Source organism: Oncorhynchus clarkii, chromosome 14 (assembly GCF_045791955.1).
Source record: "Oncorhynchus clarkii lewisi isolate Uvic-CL-2024 chromosome 14, UVic_Ocla_1.0, whole genome shotgun sequence".
Lineage (NCBI taxonomy): Eukaryota > Metazoa > Chordata > Actinopteri > Salmoniformes > Salmonidae > Oncorhynchus > Oncorhynchus clarkii.
In genome coordinates, this window is record NC_092160.1 from 17,290,336 (window position 1) to 17,315,842 (window position 25,507).

General features: G+C 43.6%; 1 protein-coding gene across 8 annotated transcripts in view; it reads left to right on the plus strand.

The window, feature by feature from the left end:
• The first annotated feature begins 1,170 nt into the window (after positions 1-1,170).
• The window catches only part of LOC139366360 (glutamate receptor, ionotropic, AMPA 2b), a 61,463-nt gene continuing 37,126 nt past the window's right edge, over positions 1,171-25,507 (plus strand). For all 8 annotated transcript variants that reach the window (XM_071103751.1, XM_071103743.1, XM_071103745.1 and 5 more), the window contains exons 1-2: positions 1,171-1,507; positions 1,696-1,836. In XM_071103751.1, the coding sequence (XP_070959852.1) occupies positions 1,423-1,507; positions 1,696-1,836 (226 nt within the window). In that variant the 5' untranslated portion in view covers positions 1,171-1,422. The remainder of the gene's footprint in view (positions 1,508-1,695; positions 1,837-25,507) is intronic.

The window sequence follows — 25,507 nt, forward strand, 5'->3', positions numbered from 1 at the left end:
ACACATAATTTTATGTTGACTGAATTTTTGCTAAGTGTGGGCCCAACTAAACATTTTAAGTTCAGGTAACAATTTAAGTAAACAAAAGAATAATAATCAGCTGATCATAAATACATGCACGCACGTACGCACACCCACACACACACGCATATACACACGTTTGTACACAAACACCCACACTTGACAAGATTGCCTTGACGAGCTACAAATGAACTGCCTCTAAATGTCTGCCTGTACAAGCTGACAATGGGGATGATGAGAAAGCAGTAGGCCTATGTTACAATGAGTCTGACATGACAAAAGTATATGCTGTTACAGGTATACAGTACCTCATGATAATTAGGACTACATAAATGGGGATGGACTCAGGATATTCAACCACTCTTGAAAAAAATACATGAACACATCTGGATGAAGGACCACATTGGTTTACTAGACATTTTCTTCCAACAGTGGTTGGAGCAAGTTTATTTTTCATTCCTTATATTTTGGGTAGACTGTGAACGACAGTATTGTTTTTCTTTTGGGTAAGCTAGATAATCTTGTTAAGTTCATCAAGTGCAATTTAAATGTCTCAGAGATATAGACAACAATGCATGAATGGTTCAAGCCTAAGAAGCAGGCGTTGGTCAATAGCTGGCACAGCTACATGCTTTTGAGCATGGCACCCACTACCCATGGATGAACTAAGGTGCCACTCTCTAACCGCCATGGCATTTGTTTGCTTATCCACATGCTGTAATGTTATAGTGACTGTGAGTCTGATTATCAGAAGGGCACACATAGGTTTATTCAAGATGTAATTCATGTTAGTATTTGCTAAGTTGTTAGTGCAGAGTGATAGAGTGAAGGGCTAACCCCTCAATAATGACTTGTTTAACACAAAGACGCCTGGAGATGATGAGATTGCCCTTATGGTCTGCCATGAATCTTAGCAGGTTTAAAAAGTCAAGGACACATATTTAGTCTCCTATTATATGCTCAACAAACTAACATGTACAAACACTAATGAGCCCTGGACGTCGCGAGGAAGTGGATTGCGCGCTCGGCTCCTCTCGTGCCTTTACGCATCTCATTAACATTCGTCGCTTGTTCGTGATGCTGAAACGATCTCCAGCGCACGGAGCAGAGACTAGAAGTGTTCCTGTTTGTTAAAGGAGGTGTCGACGACTCGCAGGAGGACAGCGCGAGAAAGAGGAGCGGAATAGACAGTTAATATACAATTCCTTCACTGTTGGACCTGGAAAAAGGGAGCAAGAGCCCTAATTTTCTATACAAAAATCACCTGCAGAAGAAAATAGTCACCAGTGAATTTTCCCTGACAGCAAGTCTTCAATATGTGTCGGATCTAACATAGACCATTATTGTGTAAACAAGGAATATCTCCGTTCTTGGGTGGATGTGGGCACATTTGTTGTGGAAATGCCTAAGCTTATGAATTCATCGGTTTTCTTTCTACCAGTTTTATGGGGTTTGGCGCTTGGTGGCTCTCAAAGTGTACAAATTGGTATGTATCAATCAAATAAGTTAATTTAAATTATATATCATTGGACATAGGTCCAGCAAGTAGGCTAGTGATTGTGCCAATGCATTATGAAAGGTGGTCATGAAAATATATAAAATAAATTAACAATACAACATATTGGAATAGTCTATGCACAAGTATATTGAGATGTCCAATTGTTTCTATTACAGGTGGACTCTTTCCAAGGGGTGCTGATCAGGAGTACAGTGCATTTCGGATAGGAATGGTTCAATTCAGCACACCCGAATTCAGATTGACGCCCCATATTGACAATCTGGAAGTAGCGAACAGTTTTGCCGTCACCAATTGTTGTAAGTAACAACTGTAACCTATTTCAAGTCTCTTTACATAAAATGCACACCATTTTCATCCCCTTCAAAGATATCAATAGAAACACAGCGAAACTATCAATTGATATATTAAATTACATTGAAACGGTGCATGCGTAATTTGTGTGCGCTTATTTTAGTTCGTGAAACCATATCTGTTGTGGAAAGACATAGAAAAGTAGGCTGTTTGTGTTTGTATAATAAGATAATTGTTAATCTTCGATTCTACGAGAAATGACAAGGTAATGTTGGTTTCCACAGTAACAGTCAGTCACAGTGATGACTCCCATGCCATAGGCGCGCGTAATGTAATGCATGATAAGCACTGGGGAATAATATCCATCGTCGTTTTGTTCATATTTTAATTAAATTCAACATATTTGTATTATCTTTTGTGAAATATTTTCACAATTTGCAATAGCTTATCATCTCAATGAAAGACCTGACTGAGGTCAAAAGGCATTCAAGCCTGTTAATGGAAAATTCATGGTCTTGGAAGACCCATAAAGACCTGAGTGCAGGCCTTTATGGTTCCACATTTAATAGTCTATGTGCATTTATTATCCTTATTTCGTCATTACCTTGATAAGGAAACGGATCTATATCCGGTATACATTAGATGTAGTTCTGTGGAAGAGAAAGAAAGAAAGTGTAAGAATGAAATTATACAAATACTTGCTTCCCTTCGGGCAGAAATGTGATATATGTTATTGCATAGCTTACTTCCAGTGTTTGTGGATTAGAATCTTGCCTAACACATTCGTTGTGTTATTAGGTTCTTGAGCGCAATTTCTATATCTATTTTGGAAACAATCAACTGCAACAATATATATTTGAAAACTGACAGTATTTGATAGTTTATTTTAGAAATAATAGGTTCGATTTCATCTGTGCACTGAGCTATTAATGAGCGCGCGCTCTATGGATGGGCTACCAATTTCATCTAGCTGTTGCCAAGCGACAGTTCGTTTTGAAAAACGTCTCGGAGGTATATCAAAATTATATTTTAAATAGTATGTGCATTGATTATCTATATAGATTCCACACTTTTCATATAAAAGCATGTTGCATTAAAGCTCCTCATTGCATCGCGCGACAGATGCCTGATAATGCTGGATTGATAGAACGGTGACGACATGTCAATCACAGCTTGGGTTCTATCTAAGTAACACCATGAATACCCATGATTGTGATGTCAGAGATGTTCTTAAAGACTTGTAGATGGCTTCATTCCCTTACTAGTCTACTGTGAGTACGAAGCAGATGGATTCATTGTAACTCACAGATTTGCCTCACTTATTAAACACATATGCCATTTAAAAGCTTTTCCGTTCAGGAAGATTGTTTCTATGCTCTTCGGAAGGGAAAAAGCTGAAAGCATGTTGATTGGACATACCATAGCCTTTTAGTCATATGTGTTCTTATCATTTATTTGAACAGATATGTGATAACCGTGCCTGTAGTCAACAAATCGGTCAATGGACCAATTCAAACTCAAGTAAACCACTGGTCAAAAACACTCATTAATAATTTGCAGTACTTTTGACAATACAATACATAAATATATTTATTTATTTTTTATGTATGGGGATATACTGCATATTACTAGAGAGCAAGAGGCTCTTCTCAAGGTTTTGACAGTATGCTTTTAAACCAGTAGATGGCACTATACATTACAAGGCATTACAGGACTTCCCTTTGTATTTAAAACATACATTTTCAGCTGAGAAAGCATAATTAAAACTGGGCACAGATACATTTATAGGAGCCCTATTAAAATTACATAGATCAATTTGCTATTCATTAGGTGAGACAGTGAATTTAGGTCCTGACAATGTAACCAGTAAATGGGGCATTTTTCATGCAAAGAAAGAATATCACTGGGATGAAAGACACTGATTAGCTAAATCACCAAGCTGTATTGAGGGCATAAGCTTCCCTTACAGGTTGAGGGCATAAGCTTCCCTTACAGGTTTAGGGCATACGCTTCCCTTACAGGTCGAGGGCATAAGCTTCCCTTACAGATTGAGGGCATAAACTTCCCTTACAGATTGAGCGCATAAGCTTCCCTTACAGGTTGAGGGCATAAGCTTCCCTTACAGTATGCCTTGTGGGATAAGATCATTTATAATCTGATTAAGTGGATTGACATTTTCTCAAAGACATTTTTGTAAAGGTTATGCAGTAAGTCCGAGAATAATTCCATTACTGGGATATTGTTGTCTATGCTTTAATGGTGACCATAAGAAAAACAAGAATGTGTACAAATGTACTGAATAAATTATTGTTGGGCCAGTGGTACTTCTACCATGTATCAAAGCTATGGCAGGAGAGATGCCATATTGTGCCATCAAGAGTACATCTGGTACATTCTAGATCTGCTGCCAACTCTAGGAGAGTAGATAGAGGCTGCCACTGTGTGCATGCGTGTGTGCCTGCGTGTGTGCCTGCGTGTGTGCCTGCATGTGTGCATGCGTGTGTGTGCTTGTGTGCATGCCTGCATGTGCCTTTGTGCATACGTGTGTCTATGCACACTATTGTGTCTTGATGATTTTCCACTGACCAATTTCAAAACAATGAACACTCCATCTCTGGGGTCTCATGGAAGAGATATAAAGTCTCTTGTAAGAAACAGATGATTTAACACACCTAAAGTCCCTTATTTACACGGTTAACATAGTCTCTCTAGACATCTGCATTGCCTCCCACAATTTTCAAATGCCTAGGGTCTCGTTTTCAAGATTATGGTTGACTTGCCATGCTGTAATTTCCTGCATTCATCTGCAATCTGACTTCGTTATGATGTAGTATTCATGCTGTTTACACTTTTCACAAATTACCAAATATCTGATGTATGCAGAAAGCATTTTCATTTAAACCATATCCCACTATTAAAGAGAACACTGTGAAATATTTAATATGCTAGGAAGTTGGGCCGGTCAGAAATCGAGGTTAGGCAGGACTCTGTGGACCTTAGCCTGCCCTGAACACGCTCCTTAACCAATCCACTTCCTAAATTGCTCCCTATTCCCTATATAGTGCACCAGAGCCCTATGGGCCATTGGGCACACACACCCCTCTCATTTAAGAATCCTCCATTCACACATACGTGGCATGTCTCTAAACTACACAGAGCTGAAATATCAATTGCACACTTGTTCAAACACTCTTTTCAAGTAATATCATAAATAATAAATATTAATTGTAAAAATAAGTAATCTTCTCTTGTCTCATATGACATGGCTTAGCACGCTCACTGCCTCAGAGGTAGCCAGGTCAAGTCTCAAATAACATGGCATAGCCCGCTCACTGCCTCATATGCAGCCAGGTCAAGTCTCATATGACTTGGCTTAGCACGCTCACTGCCTCATATGCAGCCAGGTCAAGTCTCATATGACATGGATTAACCCGCTCCCTACCTCATATGCAGCCAGGTCAAGTCTCATATGACATGGATTAACCCGCTCCCTGCCTCAGAGGCAGCCAGGTCAAGTCTCATATGACATGGATTAACCCGCTCCCTGCCTCAGAGGCAGCCAGGTCAAGTCCCATATGACATGGCTTAGCCTGTTCCCTGCCTCATATGCAGCCAGGTCAAGTCCCATATTACATGGATTAACCCACTCCCTGCTTCAGAGGCAGCCAGGTCAAGTCCCATATGACATGGCTTAGCCTGTTCCCTGCCTCATATGCAGCCAGGTCAAGTCTCATATGACATGGATTAACCCGCTCCCTGCCTCAGAGGCAGCCAGGTCAAGTCCCATATGACATGGATTAGCCTGTTCCCTGCCTCAGAGGCAGCCAAGTCAAGTCTGTCCACGTTGATGTGCTCTATATGGAGTCACTGTGCATAGATGTCACTTGTCTGTCAAAGCAAGTTAGAACAGCTAAACAATATTAAGCTTGATGTTATTGCTTTCTAGGCTGCTGCTGTATGTTCAACCAATGAGAGGACACATCCACCCCTGCCAGGTATTTGATGAGTGAGTCATCAAATTTAGAATCAGCTTCCCCTTCCCCATTTATAACCCTAACTGTTATGAGGGGAAACAAAAAATGGACCCTAGATCAGCCTCTAGGGGTAACTTCATCCAATTCCTAATTCTCTGTTCAGCACCACATCAACATGTCATCCTTATCCCACTGGAGCAATCTTGATGTGTTCACTCAAATATATCTTATCTTTAATCTGATCTAGGACCTGATAAACAACACTCCTGGCTCCTACACACACCCAGTATCGTGTATCGAACTGTAGGCTACAGTATACCCAAGGGCAGAAGGCACTGTAGCGACAACTCTATTTACTCACAGTCCCTGTTCCAATCTAGATTCTGAAGGCAGAGCACTTCTTTGCCTAGGAGAAGGACCACAAGTATGATTATGTTTCAGCAGTCCTTGACATCTGAGACTCAAACTAGTATGTGGACACCCCTTAAAAAGAGTGGAATTGAGCACACAGCCATCAATCTCCACAGACAAACATTGGCAGTAGAATGACCTTACTGAAGAGCTCAGTGACTATCAACGTAGCACCGTCATAGGATGCCACCTTTCCAACAAGTCAGTTCGTCAAATATCTGCCCTGCTAGAGCTGTAAGTGCTGTTATTGTGAAGTTAAAATGTCTTGGAACAACAACAGTTCAGCCGTGAAGTGGTAGGACACATGAGCTCACAGAACGGGACCGCCAAGTGCTGAAGCGCGTAATGCATAAAATCGTTGACCTTGGGTGCAACACTAACAACTGAGTTTCAAACTGTTCCTGGAAGCAACGTCACCACAATAACTGTTTGTCGGGAGCTTCATGAAATGGGTTTCCATGGCTGAGCAGCCACACACAAGCTTAAGATCACCATGCACAATGCCAAGCGTTGGCTGGAGTGGTGTAAAACTTGCCACCATTGGACTCTGGAGCAGTGGAAACACGTTCTCTGGAGAGATAGGGCTAGGCGTTCCGCTAGCGGGACAACTTCCTGTGAAACTGGAGGCCGCACAATTCAAATAAATAATCATAAAAATGATGCATATTAAACATGTAGGTACATACAAGTGACTTATATCGGTTGAAAGCTTAAATCCTTGTTAATCTAACTGCACTATCCAATTTTCAGTAGCCATTACAGCGAAAGCATGCCATGCAATTGTTTGAGGACGGCGCCCCACATCAAAATATTTTTCCACCGGCTTCAGGTTTCATAAATTCACAAATAGCGATTAAATATTCACTTGCTTTTTTCATCCAAAGGGTCCCAGTTATAACATGTAGTGTCATTTTGTTAGATAAAATCCTTCTTTATATCCCCAAAAAATATGTTTAGTTGGCACCATCAATTTGAGTAATCCACTTGTTCAACATGCAGAGAAAGGAATCCCAAAATCTACCGCTGAACTTTGTTAAAACAAGTCAAAATACGTTTCTATTGTCTCCTCAGATACCCTAAAATGGAATCAAACTATAATATTTAATACGGAAAGAAGTATGTTCAATTGGAAACCGATATTAGCAGGTGTGTCTTGTCTTACTCACGCACCCAAACACGAATTTCCAATAGTATGTCCCAGTACTAAAACTCATATATCTTACTCATTTTGGAAGAAACAAGCCTGAAACCTTGAACATAGAGTGCTGACACCCTGTGGAAGCCATGGGAATTGCATACTGGGAGCTAGAATTTATTATTTCCCTATACTTTCCATTGTAATAGCATGGGCTCTTTGGCTCTTTGGATTTTCTCTTACCATACCTATTGTGTTATAGTCTCCTACATTATTTTAACATTTCTACTAACTTCGAAGTGTTTTCTTTCCAATGGTAACAATTATATGCATATCCTGGCTTCAGGGCCTGAGCAACAGGCATTTTACTTTGGGCACGTCGGTCAGGCGGAAATTGAGAAAAAAGGACCCTAGCCTGAAGAAGTTTTAATCAAGCTTCACCTTCTGGCAGTCCGATGAACAAATCTGGGTTTGGCGGATGTCAAAAGAATGTTACCTGTCCCAATGCATAGTGCAGACTGTAAAGTTTGGTGGAGGTGGAATAACGGTTGGGGTTGTTTTTCATGGTTAGGTCCCTTAGTTCCAGTGAAGGGAAATCTTAAGACTACAGCATACAATTACATTGTAGACAATTCTGTGCTTCCAACTTTGTAGTAATAGTTTGGGGAACGCCCTTTCCAGTTTCAGCATGACAATGCCCCCATGGACAAAGCAAGGTCTAAACAGAAAAGGTTTGTTGAGATCGGTTTGGAAGAACTTGACTGGCCTGCACAAAACCCTAACCTGAACCCCATCGAACACCATTGGAATTAATTGGAATGCTGACTGCGAGGCAGGCCTAATCACCCAACATCAGTGCCGACCTCACTAATTCTCTTGTGGTTAAATGGAAGCAAATCCCTGCAGCAATGTTCCAACATCTAGTGGAAAGCCTTCACAGCAGAGTGGAGGCTGTTATTACATCAAAAACTCCACGTTAATGCCCATGATTTTGGTAAGAGATGTTCGATGAGCAGGTGTTCACATAAATATCTACACTTCAAAAGGGCATCGACAACACAAGGTATACACAGTGCTGGATATATTGTCCTGCCTAGACCCATTGGTAAGATGGCACAAACAAATCTGGGACTAGGCCAATATTGCCCCCTTCATCACATTTGGACACAGACAAACAGGTGTGCCTATACAGATCATAAGCGCTGTTTATATTTCAATTTACAGTAATATGTAATACAGCGCATGCTGTAAGTGGGTTCAGCAACAGTATATACATGTTGCATCATAATTCTCTGTCTGGTTTAACCCCTTAATATCCACTGGTCACCATTTAGCTCAGAATTTGGAAGATTCAAACATGTGAAATGCAGTGGAATCCTCGGTACATAGCTCCATTAAAAAGGTGTGGCAATGAAGGGGTTAAATGAGTCGTGAATCCCTGTCCACAGGGAGACTTGATATCATAATATTTGTGTAGTCAATTTGATACTGGGTCAATTTGGATTGCCCAAATGATTTATTCTGTTTGTTCTAATCTAGATATTTGCAATGGTGGATGAATTCATTAGCCATACTAGATACTAAGCTCGCTACCCCTCTGATGGAGAGGAGGTTGTCTTTAATCAACAATATGATTACGATTTTAATCGGGCCGCTGTTGTAGGTTTATTTCTTATTACCTGTTCTCATCAAAAACACTAACATCTTTGTGTGTGTGCATGTTTGTGTCAGTGTGTGTGTATGCATGTGAGAGAGAGAGAAAGAGAGAGAGAGAGAGAGTGACAGACTGTGATGGGCAGAGTAGCGAGTGGGCGATGGAGGATGGCCAGAGAGAGAGGCAGTGAGATAGAAACTCAGACAGACAAAGAGAGAGATGGAGAGAATTGTCTTATTCTCCATCCAAACAACCCATTGAACAGGCTTATGTAATGCCACCTATGAGACAGACAGGGTATCAGTATGCAGCTAAGCAGCCCAGGTCCATTAAAGGAGACAGGATGATTCATATCTATCCAAAACCACCACGAGGGGTCTAATCGATAGAGGGAGGTCTCTTCTCCTTTTTTAAGAGTAAGATCATTTTATTGGTCAATTGGACACAAGGTCCAACCGAAATTTGACTTCCACTTTTAACCCAACCCCTCCGAAAGACGCATACATACATCTCTGTGTTCTGTTCTTAAGAAGGGACTGTAGATTTCCTCCATTCGAGAGACCAGAAACAGGCTGACCTGGTAGTTATGTCACACAGACCATTACAATGAGCTACAGTCCGTACACACAGTTCTTTCACCAAGAGATGACATTCTCAGAGTTGACCGCCCCCACCCACACCCATCTAGTACAAGACCTAGTTCTTCTACTGTGGCTAAGCAGTGACTGGAGAGAATTGGAGAGGGAGAGAGAATGGGGGGAGTTGCATAAATTATCTGACAGATTGATTTCCACTCGGCTCTTCCCCTCACAAAGAAAGTAAAGGTAATTGTGTTCCATCCAATAAAAAACTTCTAGTACGGCTGACCTTTTAGCGAGACCTGGCTCGTTCAACTCCATTCTAAATGAACGTGGAATCAAATGGGGCTGCTATAGTTATAATGCAATCGATGTGCCCCTGTTGCACAAACACACAGCATAGTGTTGGAATTTCATTTACTCTCTTACAGTAATGACAATCTGAGGCTATTGAGACTTTCTTCTGTGTTTGGATGTTTTGGATGTGTTATTCTTACGATCATTGTCACGAAGCCACACCCATCCCACTGGTGTTAGAAGTTCAGAAGGAGAAAGTGTAGGCTATATAGAAGTAATGACGCTCAAATACAAAATCATTAAACCAAACAATGAGGGTTTCTATCATCGTAATGGAGGTGTAGATTCCATCTCACATCCCAGTGTTCCAACTTGTAAACAAGGCTGCATGGGATTTATCTTAATGCGACTCCGTGTAGCCAATGGCAATGTCTGCTTTAGGTATAATGCCAGGAGCCACTTGGGTATTTGACAGCTCAAACGCAGTTCCACCTCAGACACCGTCAAAACATCAGTTATGTGGATTTCGGCTGATGTGGATCTGATTGAATCGGGCCCTAAATGCTCCACTGCACAATAGCAGTGGAGGGGCATCGCTTGCTTATGATTGGTAGTCCATTGTGGTTGTATTGCTTGCTTATGATTGGTAGTCCATTGTGACTGCATTGCTTGCTTATGATTGGTAATCAATGGTGACTGCATTGCTTGCTTATGATTGGTAGTCAATGGTGACTGCATTGCTTGCTTATGATTGGTAGTCAATGGTGACTGCATTGCTTGCTTATGAGTGGTAGTGCAATGGTGACTGCATTGCTTGCTTATGAGTGGTAGTCCAATGTGACTGTATTGCTTGCATATGATTGGTAGTCCATCGTACCTGTATTGCTTATTTTGATTAGTTTTCCACCGTGCTTGTATTTTTTGTTTTTGAATGGTTGTCCATTGTATCCAATGAGGATCATCTCAATCTTGCCCTTTATCTGTATAAGGCTGTATCACACCCGGCCGTGATTGGGAGTCCCATAGGGCGGTGCACAATTGGCCCAGCGTCGTCCGGGTTTGGCCGGGGTAGGCGGTCACTGTAAATAAGAATTTGTTATTAACTAACTTGCCTAGTTAAATAAAGGTGAAATAAAATAAATAAATATCTATGAGTCTTGTGATGGCTGTAGGGGCCAATTCTGGTGGCAGACAGGGCATGTAAAGGCTGGGTTGGAGGAGGCAGGGGACAGGGCATGTAAAGGCTGGGTTGGAGGAGGCAGGGGACAGGGCATGTAATGGCTGGGTTGGAGGAGGCAGGGGACAGGGCATGTAATGGCTGGGTTGGAGGGCCAGGGACAGGGCATGTAAAGGCTGGGTTGGAGGAGGCAGGGGACAGGGCATGTAAAGGCTGGGTTGGAGGGCCAGGGGACAGGGCATGTAAAGGCTGGGTTGGAGGAGGCAGGGGACAGGGCATGTAAAGGCTGGGTTGGAGGAGGCAGGGGACAGGGCATGTAAAGGCTGGGTTGGAGGAGGCAGGGGACAGGGCATGTAAAGGCTGAGTTGGAGGAGGCAGGGGACAGGGCATGTAAAGGCTGGGTTGGAGGGCCAGGGGACAGGGCATGTACAGGCTGGGTTGGAGGGCCAGGGGACAGGGCATGTAAAGGCTTGGTTAGCCAGGGGACAGGGCATGTAAAGGCTGATTTGGAGGGCCAGGGGACAGGGCATGTAAAGGCTTGGTTAGCCAGGGGACAGGAAATGTAAAGGCTTGGTTGGAGGGGCCAGGGCATGACAGGGCATGTAAAGGCTGGGTGGAGGAGGCAGGGGACAGGGCATTGGAGGGCTGGGTTGGAGGGCCAGGGGACAGGGCATGTACTGGGTTGGAGGGCATGTGGGTTGGAGGAGGCAGGGGACAGGGCATGATGGGTTGGAGGAGGCAGGGGACAGGGCATGTAAAGGCTGAGTTGGAGGAGGCAGGGGACAGGGCATGTAAAGGCTGGGTTGGAGGGCCAGGGGACAGGGCATGTACAGGCTGGGTTGGAGGGCCAGGGGACAGGGCATGTAAAGGCTTGGTTAGCCAGGGGACAGGGCATGTAAAGGCTGATTTGGAGGGCCAGGGGACAGGGCATGTAAAGGCTTGGTTAGCCAGGGGACAGGAAATGTAAAGGCTTGGTTGGAGGGCCAGGGGACAGGGCATGTAAAGGCTGGGTTGGAGGGCCAGGGGAAAGGGCATATAAAGGCTTGGTTGGAGGAGGCAGGGGACAGGGCATGTAAAGGCTGATTTGGAGGGCCAGGGGACAGGGCATGTAAAGGCTGATTTGGAGGGCCAAGGGACAGGGCATGTAAAGGCTTGGTTGGAGGGCCAGGGGACAGGGCATGTAAAGGCTGATTTGGAGGGCCAGGGGACATGGCATGTAAAGGCTTAGTTGTACGGCCTGGGGACAGGGCATGTAAAGGCTTGGTTGGAGGGCCAGGGGACAGGGCATGTAAAGGCTTGGTTGGACGGCCTGGGGACAGGGCATGTAAAGGCTTGGTTGGACGGCCTGGGGACAGGGCATGTAAAGGCTTGGTTGGACGGCCTGGGGACAGGGCATGTAAAGGCTTGGTTGGACGGCCTGGGGACAGGACATGTAAAGGCTTAGTTGGAGGGCCTGGGGACAGGGCATGTAAAGGCTTGGTTGGAGGGCCAGGGGACAGGGCATGTAAAGGCTTGGTTGGAGGGCCAAGGGACAGGGCATGGAAAGGCTGGGTTGGAGGGCCAGGGGACAGGGCATGAAAAGGCTGGGTTGGAGGGCCAGGGGACAGGGCATGGAAAGGCTGGGTTGGAGGGGGCAGTGTGCAGGGGACAGGGCATGTAAAGGCTGAGTTGGAGGGCCAGGGGACAGCTCAGTAAGCATGCTTCTTCTCACAATTAATTTACAGTTGTTGTTTACGTTGTCCCTCAATGCAGTGGAACCAGTCTGATATGCAGCAGGAAGTCCTGAAGGGTAGATGTTGCCCTTCTTCTGGGTTGTTTTAATCTGGTCCTTGAAACATTATAGTGTCAAACTATATCTGTCTGTACAAACCCAAAACATGAAATTAATGTATGGTTCACTGTAAGTTAAAGTCAATGTGACATACTGTACTACAGTAGGAAAGGGAGTCCTCGAAAATCTAACACCAGAGACCGAGAAACATGTAAAACCCATTTTACAGTGTTTTAGTAGCTCATCAACCAAGGCTGCTCCACTGTTACCATAGCAACGTGGTGCCAGACTACCTCTCCATTGGTAGACCAGTAGACATTTAATTTGTCTTTTTGTGAGGCCTACACTCCTGAACGTTCCCCTACATTGGTGGTGTTGTTCTTCAAATTAACTAAAGCACAACTAGGGCAATGATGCTCAGTGGAGCAATCAACTTTTATTAACGATCCAGCACCGTAATAACATGTTCAGTACAGATCTATGGTAGCCATGGCGACAAAGTGATAATTGGTCTTCGGAATTAACATACGCTTTCATTTGAGTCTAGTCATGTGTAAGGATCTATTCTGAGCGTTAGTACAGGAACATAATCTACCATAACACGTATGTATGAGTTGAATGGTTTGCCAAATTCCATGTTGTGTTGGTGTGTTTACAGCACCATAGTAATGCTACGTCATGCATGCCATGATGAAGCAATCTGAGCAGGTATCATTGAGACAATGTGCACTGAATGGAACTCCAATCACATCCAATGAGGCTTTGGGGTTACGTTTGGTAGATCCTACAGATAGAAGTGTAACACAGGACATATGGTCTACCAATGGGATACTGTTTCTGATTCTTACAGAGCAATTTACTATAACTTGTAGCATACTAATCAACCCTGCAAAATTGTTGGACTGCAGATAGTGTCTCAAACTCAGTATGCCAGAAAACAGACTTTGCTATTCAACATTAGGGTGCAAGTGTTATTCTGTCCACAGTACACCTTTCTATATTTTCCATTGAATGTTTTTCCATTTGTGCGTGTTCCATCCTTTGTATATGCACAAATGAACAGACAATACTGAATAAGTAAGCTGGAGCTTTCACACACATTCAGCTCGAGCAAACAGGGAGTCTGTTTGGTTTCCATGGCAACCGGGCTCTCTGTCTAGTTGGATGAAACAGTCTTTCTATACAGCAGTAGTAGCTAATATAACACTATGCCAAGACATCATTAAAGAGAGTGCTGCTTGGCCAAAACCTCTGTGCTGGTATATTTAGAGAAGTCATTATTTATGTACTTTGTATTTAGCTATGACTACACAGACAAATCTAATAGCATCCCTACCAGCTGCAGTGTTGTGGTTTTATACCTGCATGATGCATGGATTAATTGATGAGAATCAATATGTCTTTGAATATAGTATTGTCTTTTGTGGAATTAAATATTGCCTGTGTGAACAACCACAATAACCACAAAATCATTGTTTGTTCTATGTTTCATATGCACAATTTAGGAAACAAATGGCTATTGTAATGTGTTTACTGAGGTTTTTACTTCCCACTTCATAATATGCGGTCAGTTTATAGTAACTGGAAGAAATCAAGGGACAACTGCTGTAAAGTAGATTTTTTATGTGACGTGATACATAGTAAACCCTCCCTCCCTCCCCTACCCAAACAACCAACCAATACGTGGGACATATGTTAATGAAACAGGGACGGGGAGTGTGGGTGGGTGTTGTCAGAGACTGAGATCTTCTGTTTTCTGTGCTGCTACAGAGCAGCTGCCGGAAGAGCCCCCGACCCCCAGACCCAAAAGAATCCCACAATGCCTCCCTCAACCTCAGTGGTCCCCTCGAGCAACCTCATAGCCACACCACCACACTGCTACACCAAACAAGAGCATGATTGAGACATGTCACCATGTCACCCCCAGCCTATAGTTGGCTGAGGAGAGAAGTTCAGCTAGGTTCTACTCATCTAACCTGTATGTGGCCTCTTACCCACGCTTGCTACACTTGATTACTGATGTGGAGTTAATTGGGATTCAGTTGTGAGAAATAAATAAATAAGGAGGATAAGATGAAAATTAGATTCTCCCGACGGCATCACCAGTGAAGAGATCAAAGAACAGACCCCATTTTGTTTGTTAGTGTTTTTTCTCTTTTTCATATTTTTCTTCTTCTGTTTAATCTCAGGTGTAATAGCACAGATGCAAATTGTGAAAACAGGAAGTAAATAAAAAAGCACATTTTGTGTGTACTACGTCATCACAAGTGTCAGCAATAGAGATATTTTCAATGTTGTCATTCTGATGTTGACCCTCACTCTGCTTCTATATGTGATGGTAGTAGCACATTTGTCATCATCACACAGGTTCCTTTCGACTGTCATAGAGACACATGCTGCCATAACAGTTTTGTATTATTTTGAGAGGGAGCGAGAGAGAGAGAGAGAGAGAGAGAGAGAGAGAGAGAGTCTAGCCATTCCTGACGTTTGCCAATCTGCCACGGACTAAGATAATGTGTAAAGGATTGTACACCATTGTACAAAATACTTGATACCCAGCTATGGTGTGCTCTGGTGTAATTCTGAGACTTCAATTACAACAGGGACATGCTGATGTCCAAGTCATATCCAAGTGTTTATTTGTGTGTGCATACAGTGGGGCACAAAAGTATTTAGTCAGACACCAATTGTGCAAGTTCTCCCGCTTAAAAAGATGAGAGAGGCCTGTAATTTTCATCATAGGTACACTTCAACTATGACAGACAAAATGAGAAATAAAATTCCAGAAAATCACATTGTAGGATTTTTAATGAATTTGTTTGCAAATTATGGTGGAAAATAAGTATTTGGTCACCTACAAACAAGCAAGATTTCTTGCTCTCACAGACCTGTAACTTCTTCTTTAAGAGGCTCCTCTGTCCTCCACTCATTACCTGTATTAATGGCACCTGTTTGAACTTGTTATCAGTATAAAAGACAACTGTTTACAACCTCAAACAGGTCACACTCCAAACTCCACTATGGCCAAGACCAAAGAGCTGTCAAAGGATACCAGAAACAAAATTGTAGACCTGCACCAGGCTGGGAAGACTGAATCTGCAATAGGTAAGCAGCTTGGTTTGAAGAAATCAACTGTGGGAGCAATTATTAGGAAATGGAAGACATAGAAGACCACTGATAATCTCCCTCAATCTGGGGCTCCACGCAAGATCTCACCCCGTGGGGTCAAAATGATCACAAGAACGGTGAGCAAAAATCCCAGAACTACACGGAGGGACCTAGTGAATGACCTGCAGAGAGCTGGGACCAAAGTAACAAAGCCTACCATCAGTAACACACTCCGCCGCCAGGGACTCAAATCCTGCAGTGCCAGACGTGTCCCCCTGCTTAAGCCAGTACATGTCCAGGCCCGCCTGAAGTTTGCTAGAGAGCATTTGGATGATCCAGAAGAAGATTGGGGGAATGTCATATGGTCAGATGACACCAAAATATAACTTTTTGGTAAAAACTCAACTCGTCGTGTTTGGAGGACAAAGAATGCTGAGTTGCATCCAAAGAACACCATACCTAATGTGAAACATGGGGGTGGAAACATCATGCTTTGGGGCTGTATTTCTGCAAAGGGACCAGGACGACTGATCCGTGTAAAGGAAAGAATGAATGGGGCCATGTATCGTGAGATTTTGAGTGAAAACCTCCTTCCATCAGCAAGGGCATTGAAGATGAAACGTGGCTGGGTCTTTCAGCATGACAATGATCCCAAACACAGGAGTGGCTTCGTAAGAAGCATTTCAAGGTCCCGGAGTGGCCTAGCCAGTCTCCAGATCTCAACCCCATAGAAAATCTTTGGAGGGAGTTGAAAGTCCGCGTTGCCCAGCAACAGCCCCAAAACATCACTGCTCTAGAGGAGATCTTGGAGGAATGGGCCAAAATACCAGCAACAGTGTGTGAAAACCTTGTGAAGACTTACAGAAAACTTTTGACATCTGCCATTGCCAACAAAGGGTATATAACAAAGTATTGAGATAAACTTTTGTTATTGACCAAATACTTATTTTCCACCATAATTTGCAAATAAATTCATTAAAAATCCTACAATGTGATTTTCAAATTTTGTCTGTCATAGTTGAAGTGTACCAATGATGAAAATTACAGGCCTCTCTCATCTTTTTAAGTGGGAGAACATGCACAATTGGTGGCTGACTAAATACTTTTTTGACCCACTGTATATGTATAAGTTATCAAATCAAATTTTATTTGTCACATACACATGGTTAGCAGATGTTAATGCGAGTGTAGCGAAATGCTTGTGCTTCTAGTTCCGACAATGCAGTAATAACAAGTAATCTAACTAACAATTCCAAAACTACTGTCTTGTACACAGTGTAAGGGGATAAAGAATATGTACATAAGGATATATGAATGAGTGATGGTACAGAGCAGCATAGGCAAGATACAGTAGATGGTATCGGGTACAGTATGTACAAATGAGATGAGTATGTAAACAAAGTGGCATAGTATAGTATAAAGTGGCTAGTGATACATGTATTACATAAGGATACCGTCGATGATATAGAGTACAGTATATACGTATGCGTATGAGATGAATAATGTAGGGTAAGTAACATTTATATAAGGTAGCATTGTTTAAAGTGGCTAGTGATATATTTACATCATTTCCCATCAATTCCCATTATTAAAGTGGCTGGAGTTGAGTCAGTGTCAGTGTGTTGGCAGCAGCCACTCAGTGTTAGTGGTGGCTGTTTAACAGTCTGATGGCCTTGAGATAGAAGCTGTTTTTCAGTCTCTCGGTCCCAGCTTTGATGCACCTGTACTGACCTCGCCTTCTGGATGATAGCGGGGTGAACAGGCAGTGGCTCGGGTGGTTGATGTCCTTGATGATCTTTATGGCCTTCCTGTGACATCGGGTGGTGTAGGTGTCCTGGAGGGCAGGTAGTTTGCCCCCGGTGATGCGTTGTGCAGACCTCACTACCCTCTGGAGAGCCTTACGGTTGAGGGCGGTGCAGTTGCCATACCAGGCGGTGATACAGCCCGCCAGGATGCTCTCGATTGTGCATCTGTAGAAGTTTGTGAGTGCTTTTGGTGACAAGCCGAATTTCTTCAGCCTCCTGAGGTTGAAGAGGCGCTGCTGCGCCTTCTTCACGATGCTGTCTGTGTGAGTGGACCAATTCAGTTTGTCTGTGATGTGTATGCCGAGGAACTTAAAACTTGCTACCCTCTCCACTACTGTTCCATCGATGTGGATAGGGGGGTGTTCCCTCTGCTGTTTCCTGAAGTCCACAATCATCTCCTTAGTTTTGTTGACGTTGAGTGTGAGGTTGTTTTCCTGACACCACACTCCGAGGGCCCTCACCTCCTCCCTGTAGGCCGTCTCATCGTTGTTGGTAATCAAGCCTACCACTGTTGTGTCGTCCGCAAACTTGATGATTGAGTTGGAGGCGTGCGTGGCCACGCAGTCGTGGGTGAACAGGGAGTACAGGAGAGGGCTCAGAACGCAACCTTGTGGGGCCCCAGTGTTGAGGATCAGCGGGGAGGAGATGTTGTTGCCTACCCTCACCACCTGGGGGCGGCCCGTCAGGAAGTCCAGTACCCAGTTGCACAGGGCGGGGTCGAGACCCAGGGTCTCGAGCTTGATGACGAGCTTGGAGGGTACTATGGTGTTGAATGCCGAGCTGTAGTCGATGAACAGCATTCTCACATAGGTATTCCTCTTGTCCAGATGGGTTAGGGCAGTGTGCAGTGTGGTTGAGATTGCATCGTCTGTGGACCTATTTGGGCGGTAAGCAAATTGGAGTGGGTCTAGGGTGTCAGGTAGGGTGGAGGTGATATGGTCCTTGACTAGTCTCTCAAAGCACTTCATGATGACGGATGTGAGTGCTACGGGGCGGTAGTCATTTAGCTCAGTTACCTTAGCTTTCTTGGGAACAGGAACAATGGTGGCCCTCTTGAAGCATGTGGGAACAGCAGACTGGTATAGGGATTGATTGAATATGTCCGTAAACACACCGGCCAGCTGGTCTGCGCATGCTCTGAGGGCGCGGCTGGGGATGCCATCTGGGCCTGCAGCCTTGCGAGGGTTAACACGTTTAAATGTCTTACTCACCTCGGCTGCAGTGAAGGAGAGACCGCATGTTTTCGTTGCAGGCCGTGTCAGTGGCACTGTATTGTCCTCAAAGCGGGCAAAAAAGTTATTTAGTCTGCCTGGGAGCAAGACATCCTGGTCCGTGACTGGGCTGGGTTTCTTCCTGTAGTCCGTGATTGACTGTAGACCCTGCCACATGCCTCTTGTGTCTGAGCCGTTGAATTGAGATTCTACTTTGTCTCTGTACTGGCGCTTAGCTTGTTTGATAGCCTTGCGGAGGGAATAGCTGCACTGTTTGTATTCGGTCATGTTACCAGACACCTTGCCCTGATTAAAAGCAGTGGTTCGCGCTTTCAGTTTCACACGAATGCTGCCATCAATCCACGGTTTCTGGTTAGGGAATGTTTTAATTGTTGCTATGGGAACGACATCTTCAACGCACGTTCTAATGAACTCGCACACCGAATCAGCGTATTCGTCAATGTTGTTATCTGACGCAATACGAAACATCTCCCAGTCCACGTGATGGAAGCAGTCTTGGAGTGTGGAGTCAGTTTGGTCGGACCAGCGTTGGACAGACCTCAGCGTGGGAGCCTCTTGTTTTAGTTTCTGTCTGTAGGCAGGGATCAACAAAATGGAGTCGTGGTCAGCTTTTCCGAAAGGGGGGCGGGGCAGGGCCTTATATGCGTCGCGGAAGTTAGAGTAACAATGGTCCAAGGTCTTTCCTCCCCTGGTTGCGCAATCGATATGCTGATAAAATTTGGGGAGTCTTGTTTTCAGATTAGCCTTGTTAAAATCCCCAGCTACAATGAATGCAGCCTCCGGATAAATTGTTTCCAGTTTGCAGAGAGTTAAATAAAGTTCGTTCAGAGCCATCGATGTGTCTGCTTGGGGGGGGATATATACGGCTGTGATTATAATCGAAGAGAATTCTCTTGGTAGATAATGCGGTCTACATTTGATTGTGAGGAATTCTAAATCAGGTGAACAGAAGGATTTGAGTTCCTGTATGTTTCTTTCATCGCACCATGTCACGTTAGTCATAAGGCATACGCCCCCGCCCCTCTTTTTACCAGAAATATGTTTTTTCCTGTCTGCGCGATGCGTGGAGAAACCTGTTGGCTGCACCGCTTCGGATTGCGTCTCTCCAGTAAGCCACGTTTCCGTGAAGCAAAGAACGTTACAGTCTCTGATGTCCCTCTGGAATGCTACCCTTGCTCGGATTTCATCAACCTTGTTGTCAAGAGACTGGACATTGGCAAGAAGAATGCTAGGGAGTGGTGCGCGCTGTGCCCGTCTCCGGAGTCTGACCAGAAGACCGCCTCGTTTCCCTCTCTTTCGGAGTCGTTTTTTTGGGTCGCTGCATAGGATCCACTCCGTTGTCCTGTTTGTAAGGCAGAACACAGGATCCGCGTCGCGAAAAACATATTCTTGGTCGTACTGATGGTGAGTTGATGCTGATCTTATATTCAGTAGTTCTTCTCGACTGTATGTAATGAAACCTAAGATGACCTGGGGTACTAATGTAAGAAATAACACGTAAAAAAACAAAAAACTGCATAGTTTCCTAGGAACGCGAAGCGAGGCGGCCATCTCTGTCGGCGCCGGAAGTTGGAAGGTTGGCAGCGAGACACATTGACTCTCATGTTTAGGACTCAATTGGTGAGTTCCCACCATCTTTAACATAGCTTCAGGTGCTACTTTTCCTCTCACCGAGAGAAACACCATTTAAAAACAACATTGACATTTGTCACTAGACAGATTAGGCTGTGAGAAAACCCATTGATGTTCTTTCCTCAATCTAGACTAACAAAGACATCATGGTGGGCCGTTGAGGGTCTATCTAGTAAATTATCTCTGTGCTATAGGGGGCTGAAATCAGAGCAGGAATCAGCCTGTGCAGTAACTAGATAAGTGACACGTACTCAGGCCACTGTGGGGAACGGGTGGTGGCTTACAGCTACAGCTCACAAACAGTGACACAGTGACAAATCCACTTTTACATAAAAGATCAGTCCTCAGGCTTTCTCTGCAGAGTTAGAGCAGTGTTATCTGTTCTACTAGGAGTGAACGGATGATGACGGTGATGTTGATGAGTGTGTGTGTGTGTGTGTGCATGTGCGTATGTTATGATAATAATTGGTCTAATCAGTGCTACTTTCTTCTGGGGCTAGAACCCATCACTTGCAATAAAAACACTTGCATTTAAAAGGCAATACATAATATCAATACATATTATCAATACATAATATCAATACATATTATCTCCAAAATAAAACAAAAGAAAAACAACAACAAATGTGATTCATTTCAAAATGTAATTTTCATCAAAACATCAAACAGATGACCAAATTAATTTCCCTGTCCCAAAAATAATCATACTTCATTATGCGCCCAGCTGCCGTCTATTTGAGCAAATATCACCTGTCAAGTATAATTGAGCTTGATAGAAACACAGTCCAACAGTCTGCTTCTCAAATATAGTGGCTGAAAAGGGAAAAGCAATGCTCTAAAACAGCCTGTCACAGAGCAGGAAACGAGGCCAGCAACACTCTAAAACAGCCTGTTATGGAGAAGGAAACGAGGACGATAACACTCTGAAACAGCTTATCATGGAGCAGGAAACAATGCCAGCAACACTCTAAAATAGCTTGCCATGGAGCAGGTAACAAGGCCATCAACACTCAAAACTAGCCTGTAATGGAGCAGGAAAGGAGGACAATAACACTCTAAAACAGCTTATCATGGAGCAAGAAACAATGCCAGCAACACTCTAAAAGAGCTTGCCATGGAGCAGGAAACAAGGCCAGCAACACTCGAAACTAGCCTGTAATGGAGCAGGAAAGGAGGACAATAATACTCTAAAACAGCTTATCATGGAGCAGGAAACAAGGACAGCAACACTCTAAAACAGCATGGAAATGAGGCCAGCAACACAATAAAACAACCTGTCATGGTGCAGGAAATAAGGCCAAAAACACTCCAAAACAGCTTGTCATGGAACAGGAAATGAGAACAACAGCACTCTATAGCAGCATGGAAATGAGGCCATTAACACACTAAAACAACGTCTCATGGAGCAGGAAACGAGGCCCAAAACACTCTTAGACAGCTTGTCATGGAGCAAGAAACGAGGACAGCAACGCTTTAAAAAAGCCCTTCATAGAGCAGGAAACGAGGCAAGAAACATTCAAAAACATCTTGTCATGGAGCAGGAAACGAGGCCAGCGACACTCTAAAACAGCCTGTCATGGAGCAGGAAACGAGGACAGAAACACACTAAAACAGCTTATTATGGAACAGGAAACGAGGCCAGCAACACTCTAAAACAGCATGGAAATGAGGCCAGGAACACACTAAAACAGCCTGCCATGGAGCAGGAAGCAAGACCAGCCACACTCTAAAATAGTGTTTCATGGAGCAGGAATCGAGGACAATAACACTTTAAAACAGATTATCACAGAGCAGGAAACAAGGCCAGCGACACTCTAAAAGAGCATGTAATGGAGCAGGAAAGGAGGACAGCAACACAATTAAAATACCTGTCATGGAGCAGGAAACAAGGCCAGCAACACTCTAAAACAACCTGTCATGAGCACGAAACAAGGCCAGCAACATTATAAAACAGCCTGTCATGGAGCAGGAAACGAAGCCAAAACCACTCTAAACAGCCTGTCATAGAGCAGGAAATGAGGACGGCAACACACGGAAACAGCCTGTCATGGAGGAAAAACGAGGCCAACAACACTCTTAAACAACATGGAAATGAGTCCAGCAGCACACTAAAACGACCTGTCATGGAGCAGGAAACAAGGCCAGCAACACTCTAAAACAGCCTGTCATTGAGCAGAAAACGCGGCCAAAAACACTCTAAAGCAGCCTGTCATTGAGCAGAAAACGAGGCCAAAAACACTCTAAAACAGCCTGTCATAGAGCAAGAAACGAGGACGGCAACACACGGAAACAGCCTGTCATGGAGCAGGAGACGAGGACAGCAACACTCTAAAACAGCTTGTAATGTAGCAGGAAACAAGGGCAGCAACACTCTAAAATAACATGGAAATGAGGCCAGCAACACACTAAAACTACCTATAATGGAGAAGGAAGCAAGGGCAAAAACATTCTGATACAGCTTGTCATTGAGCAGGTGACGAGGACAGCAACACTCTAAAACAGCCTGTCATGGAGCACGAAACAAGGCTAGCAACATTATAAAACAGCCTGTCATTGAGCAGAAAACGCGGCCAAAAACACTCTAAAACAGCTTGTCATAGAGCATGAAACGAGGACGGCAACACACGGAAACAGCCTGTCATGGAGCAGGAGACGAGGACAGCAACACTCTAAAACAGCTTGTAATGTAGCAGGAAACAAGGGCAGCAACACACTAAAACTACCTATCATGGAGAAGGAAGCAAGGGCAAAAACATTCTGATACAGCTTGTCATTGAGCAGGTGACGAGGACAGCAACACTCTAAAACAGCCTGTCATTGAGCAAGAAATGAGGCCAGTAAGACGTTGAAACAGGTTTTCATGGAGCAGGAAACGAGGGAAAAAATACTCTAAAACAGCTTGTCATGGAGCAGGAAACGATAACAGCAACACTCAAAAACACCTTGTCTTTGAGCAGGAAACGAGGCCATCAACACTCTAAAATAGCCTTTAATAGAGCAGCAAACGAGGACAGCAACACTCTAAAACAGCCTGTCATGGAGCAGGAAACGAGGACAATAACACTCTGAAACAGCTTATCATGGAGTAGGAAACAAGGGAAAAAAACTCTAAAACAGCTTGTCATGGAGCAGGAAAGAAGGACAGCAACACTCTAAATCACCCTATAATACAGCAGCAAACAAAGCCAGCAACACTAAAATAGCCTGTCATGGTGCAGGAAACGAGGACAGCAACACTCTAAAAAAGCTTGTCACGGAGCACGGAATAAGGCCAGCAAAACTATAAAACAGCCCTTCATGGAGCAGGAAACGTGGACAGTAACACTCTAAAACAGCTTGTCATGGAGCCGGAAACGAGGCAAGTGTTATGACGTGGCCCTCTTTGGGTATAGCGAGTGCCTTCTCCCGCTCTCCCTCTTACACCCAGGTTCTGTTATCTCAGGTCATAAATTCCTGGAGGAGACTCTCTCCCTCATGCATTATAGAGAGGGTTCACAGTAGAACAAAGGAACTTCTTCTACCTCACAGAACTTGAGAACTGAACAATATCCATGTTTTGGAGAATGTGTAAATGGTCGGTGAACAATTCACCTACGACCGGTCCATTTTGTCTAATATTTGTGACCTGTTTATACAAGAGTCTCCGTTATGAGATTTGCATCTAATTATTGTTTAAAATGAATGAGGAAAGAATAAACTATTTGTGAATTTATGTAATGTGATTTTAAACTGTTTAATGAAAGAAAATCCAATTCCATTTTATTGTTTAACTAAGTCATTGGCTGGCCCATGAGAACAGACCTTGATCTGGCATCATGGGACAGCCCTTTCCTGCTGTTCCGAATATAACCCCCGCCTGGAGAAGCCCACTGGAGACCATGCGTACCTCGATTACCTAGAGGGCTAAGGTTTGAGTAGAGACCATGCATTCCTCGGTCATCTAAGGGAGCTAGGGTTGTAACGATTGTTGAATTCCTAACCAAACCATGCAGAGCATTGGCTACACTGGTGGAAATGGTTAAACTCTGAGACTATCAATACCGACAGAATAAGAACAAATCTTCGATACTAATTACTAGTCTGCAGCTAGAATTTATGTCGACCTGGAATGCGAAGACCGACAACCGCCAAAACATCTATCTATAAGAACATTTCTGAATGTTACTCTGAAGTATCCATCTAACCAAAGACTCCAGGGACGCAGAGAGAATCTTGAATGAACTTTGCAACAGAAAGACAGACGATTCCAACAGAGATCACGACGCGACACACTGAGCGTAAATATATATATTGATTGCAATTATTCCCGAATGAGTGAGCAAAGGATTAGCATTTCAATTATTATAATTATCAACTGTGTAGTGTCTTTTGTCTTTCGCGCCATTCTCAGTCAATTTGTCTACCAAGCCGTCATATCGGTTTAGCCCACTAGGGAACATCCCCTATCATTTCCTTGTAACCATATATATTGTTGTTTAGTTATGCATTTCTGTGATTATTTAGTATGTTAGTAAATCAATTATTAAGACAATTGATGTGTGGATGATTCGTAGAAAAGACAGGGTTTGTGCAGATAACCAACAACTTTCGACGTTTGGAATGAGACTAACGTGAGGTAAATAATTAATCATTAATTAGAAGACTAATTGGTCAGATATTAAAATATCTGAAAAGTTATATTAGGAAAATTATAACTTTGTAATCTGAAGATTTTCCTTGGTGCCCCGACTTCCTGGTTAATTACATTTACATGATTAGTTTAATCACGTAATAATAATTACAGAGAATTGATTTGATAAAATTAGTCTTCACTTTAATGATGCCAAAGACACGACAGAAGCCGTACTCAAAAACAACCTCTGATGGAGCAGGAAATGAGGCCAGTGACACTCTGAAGCATCT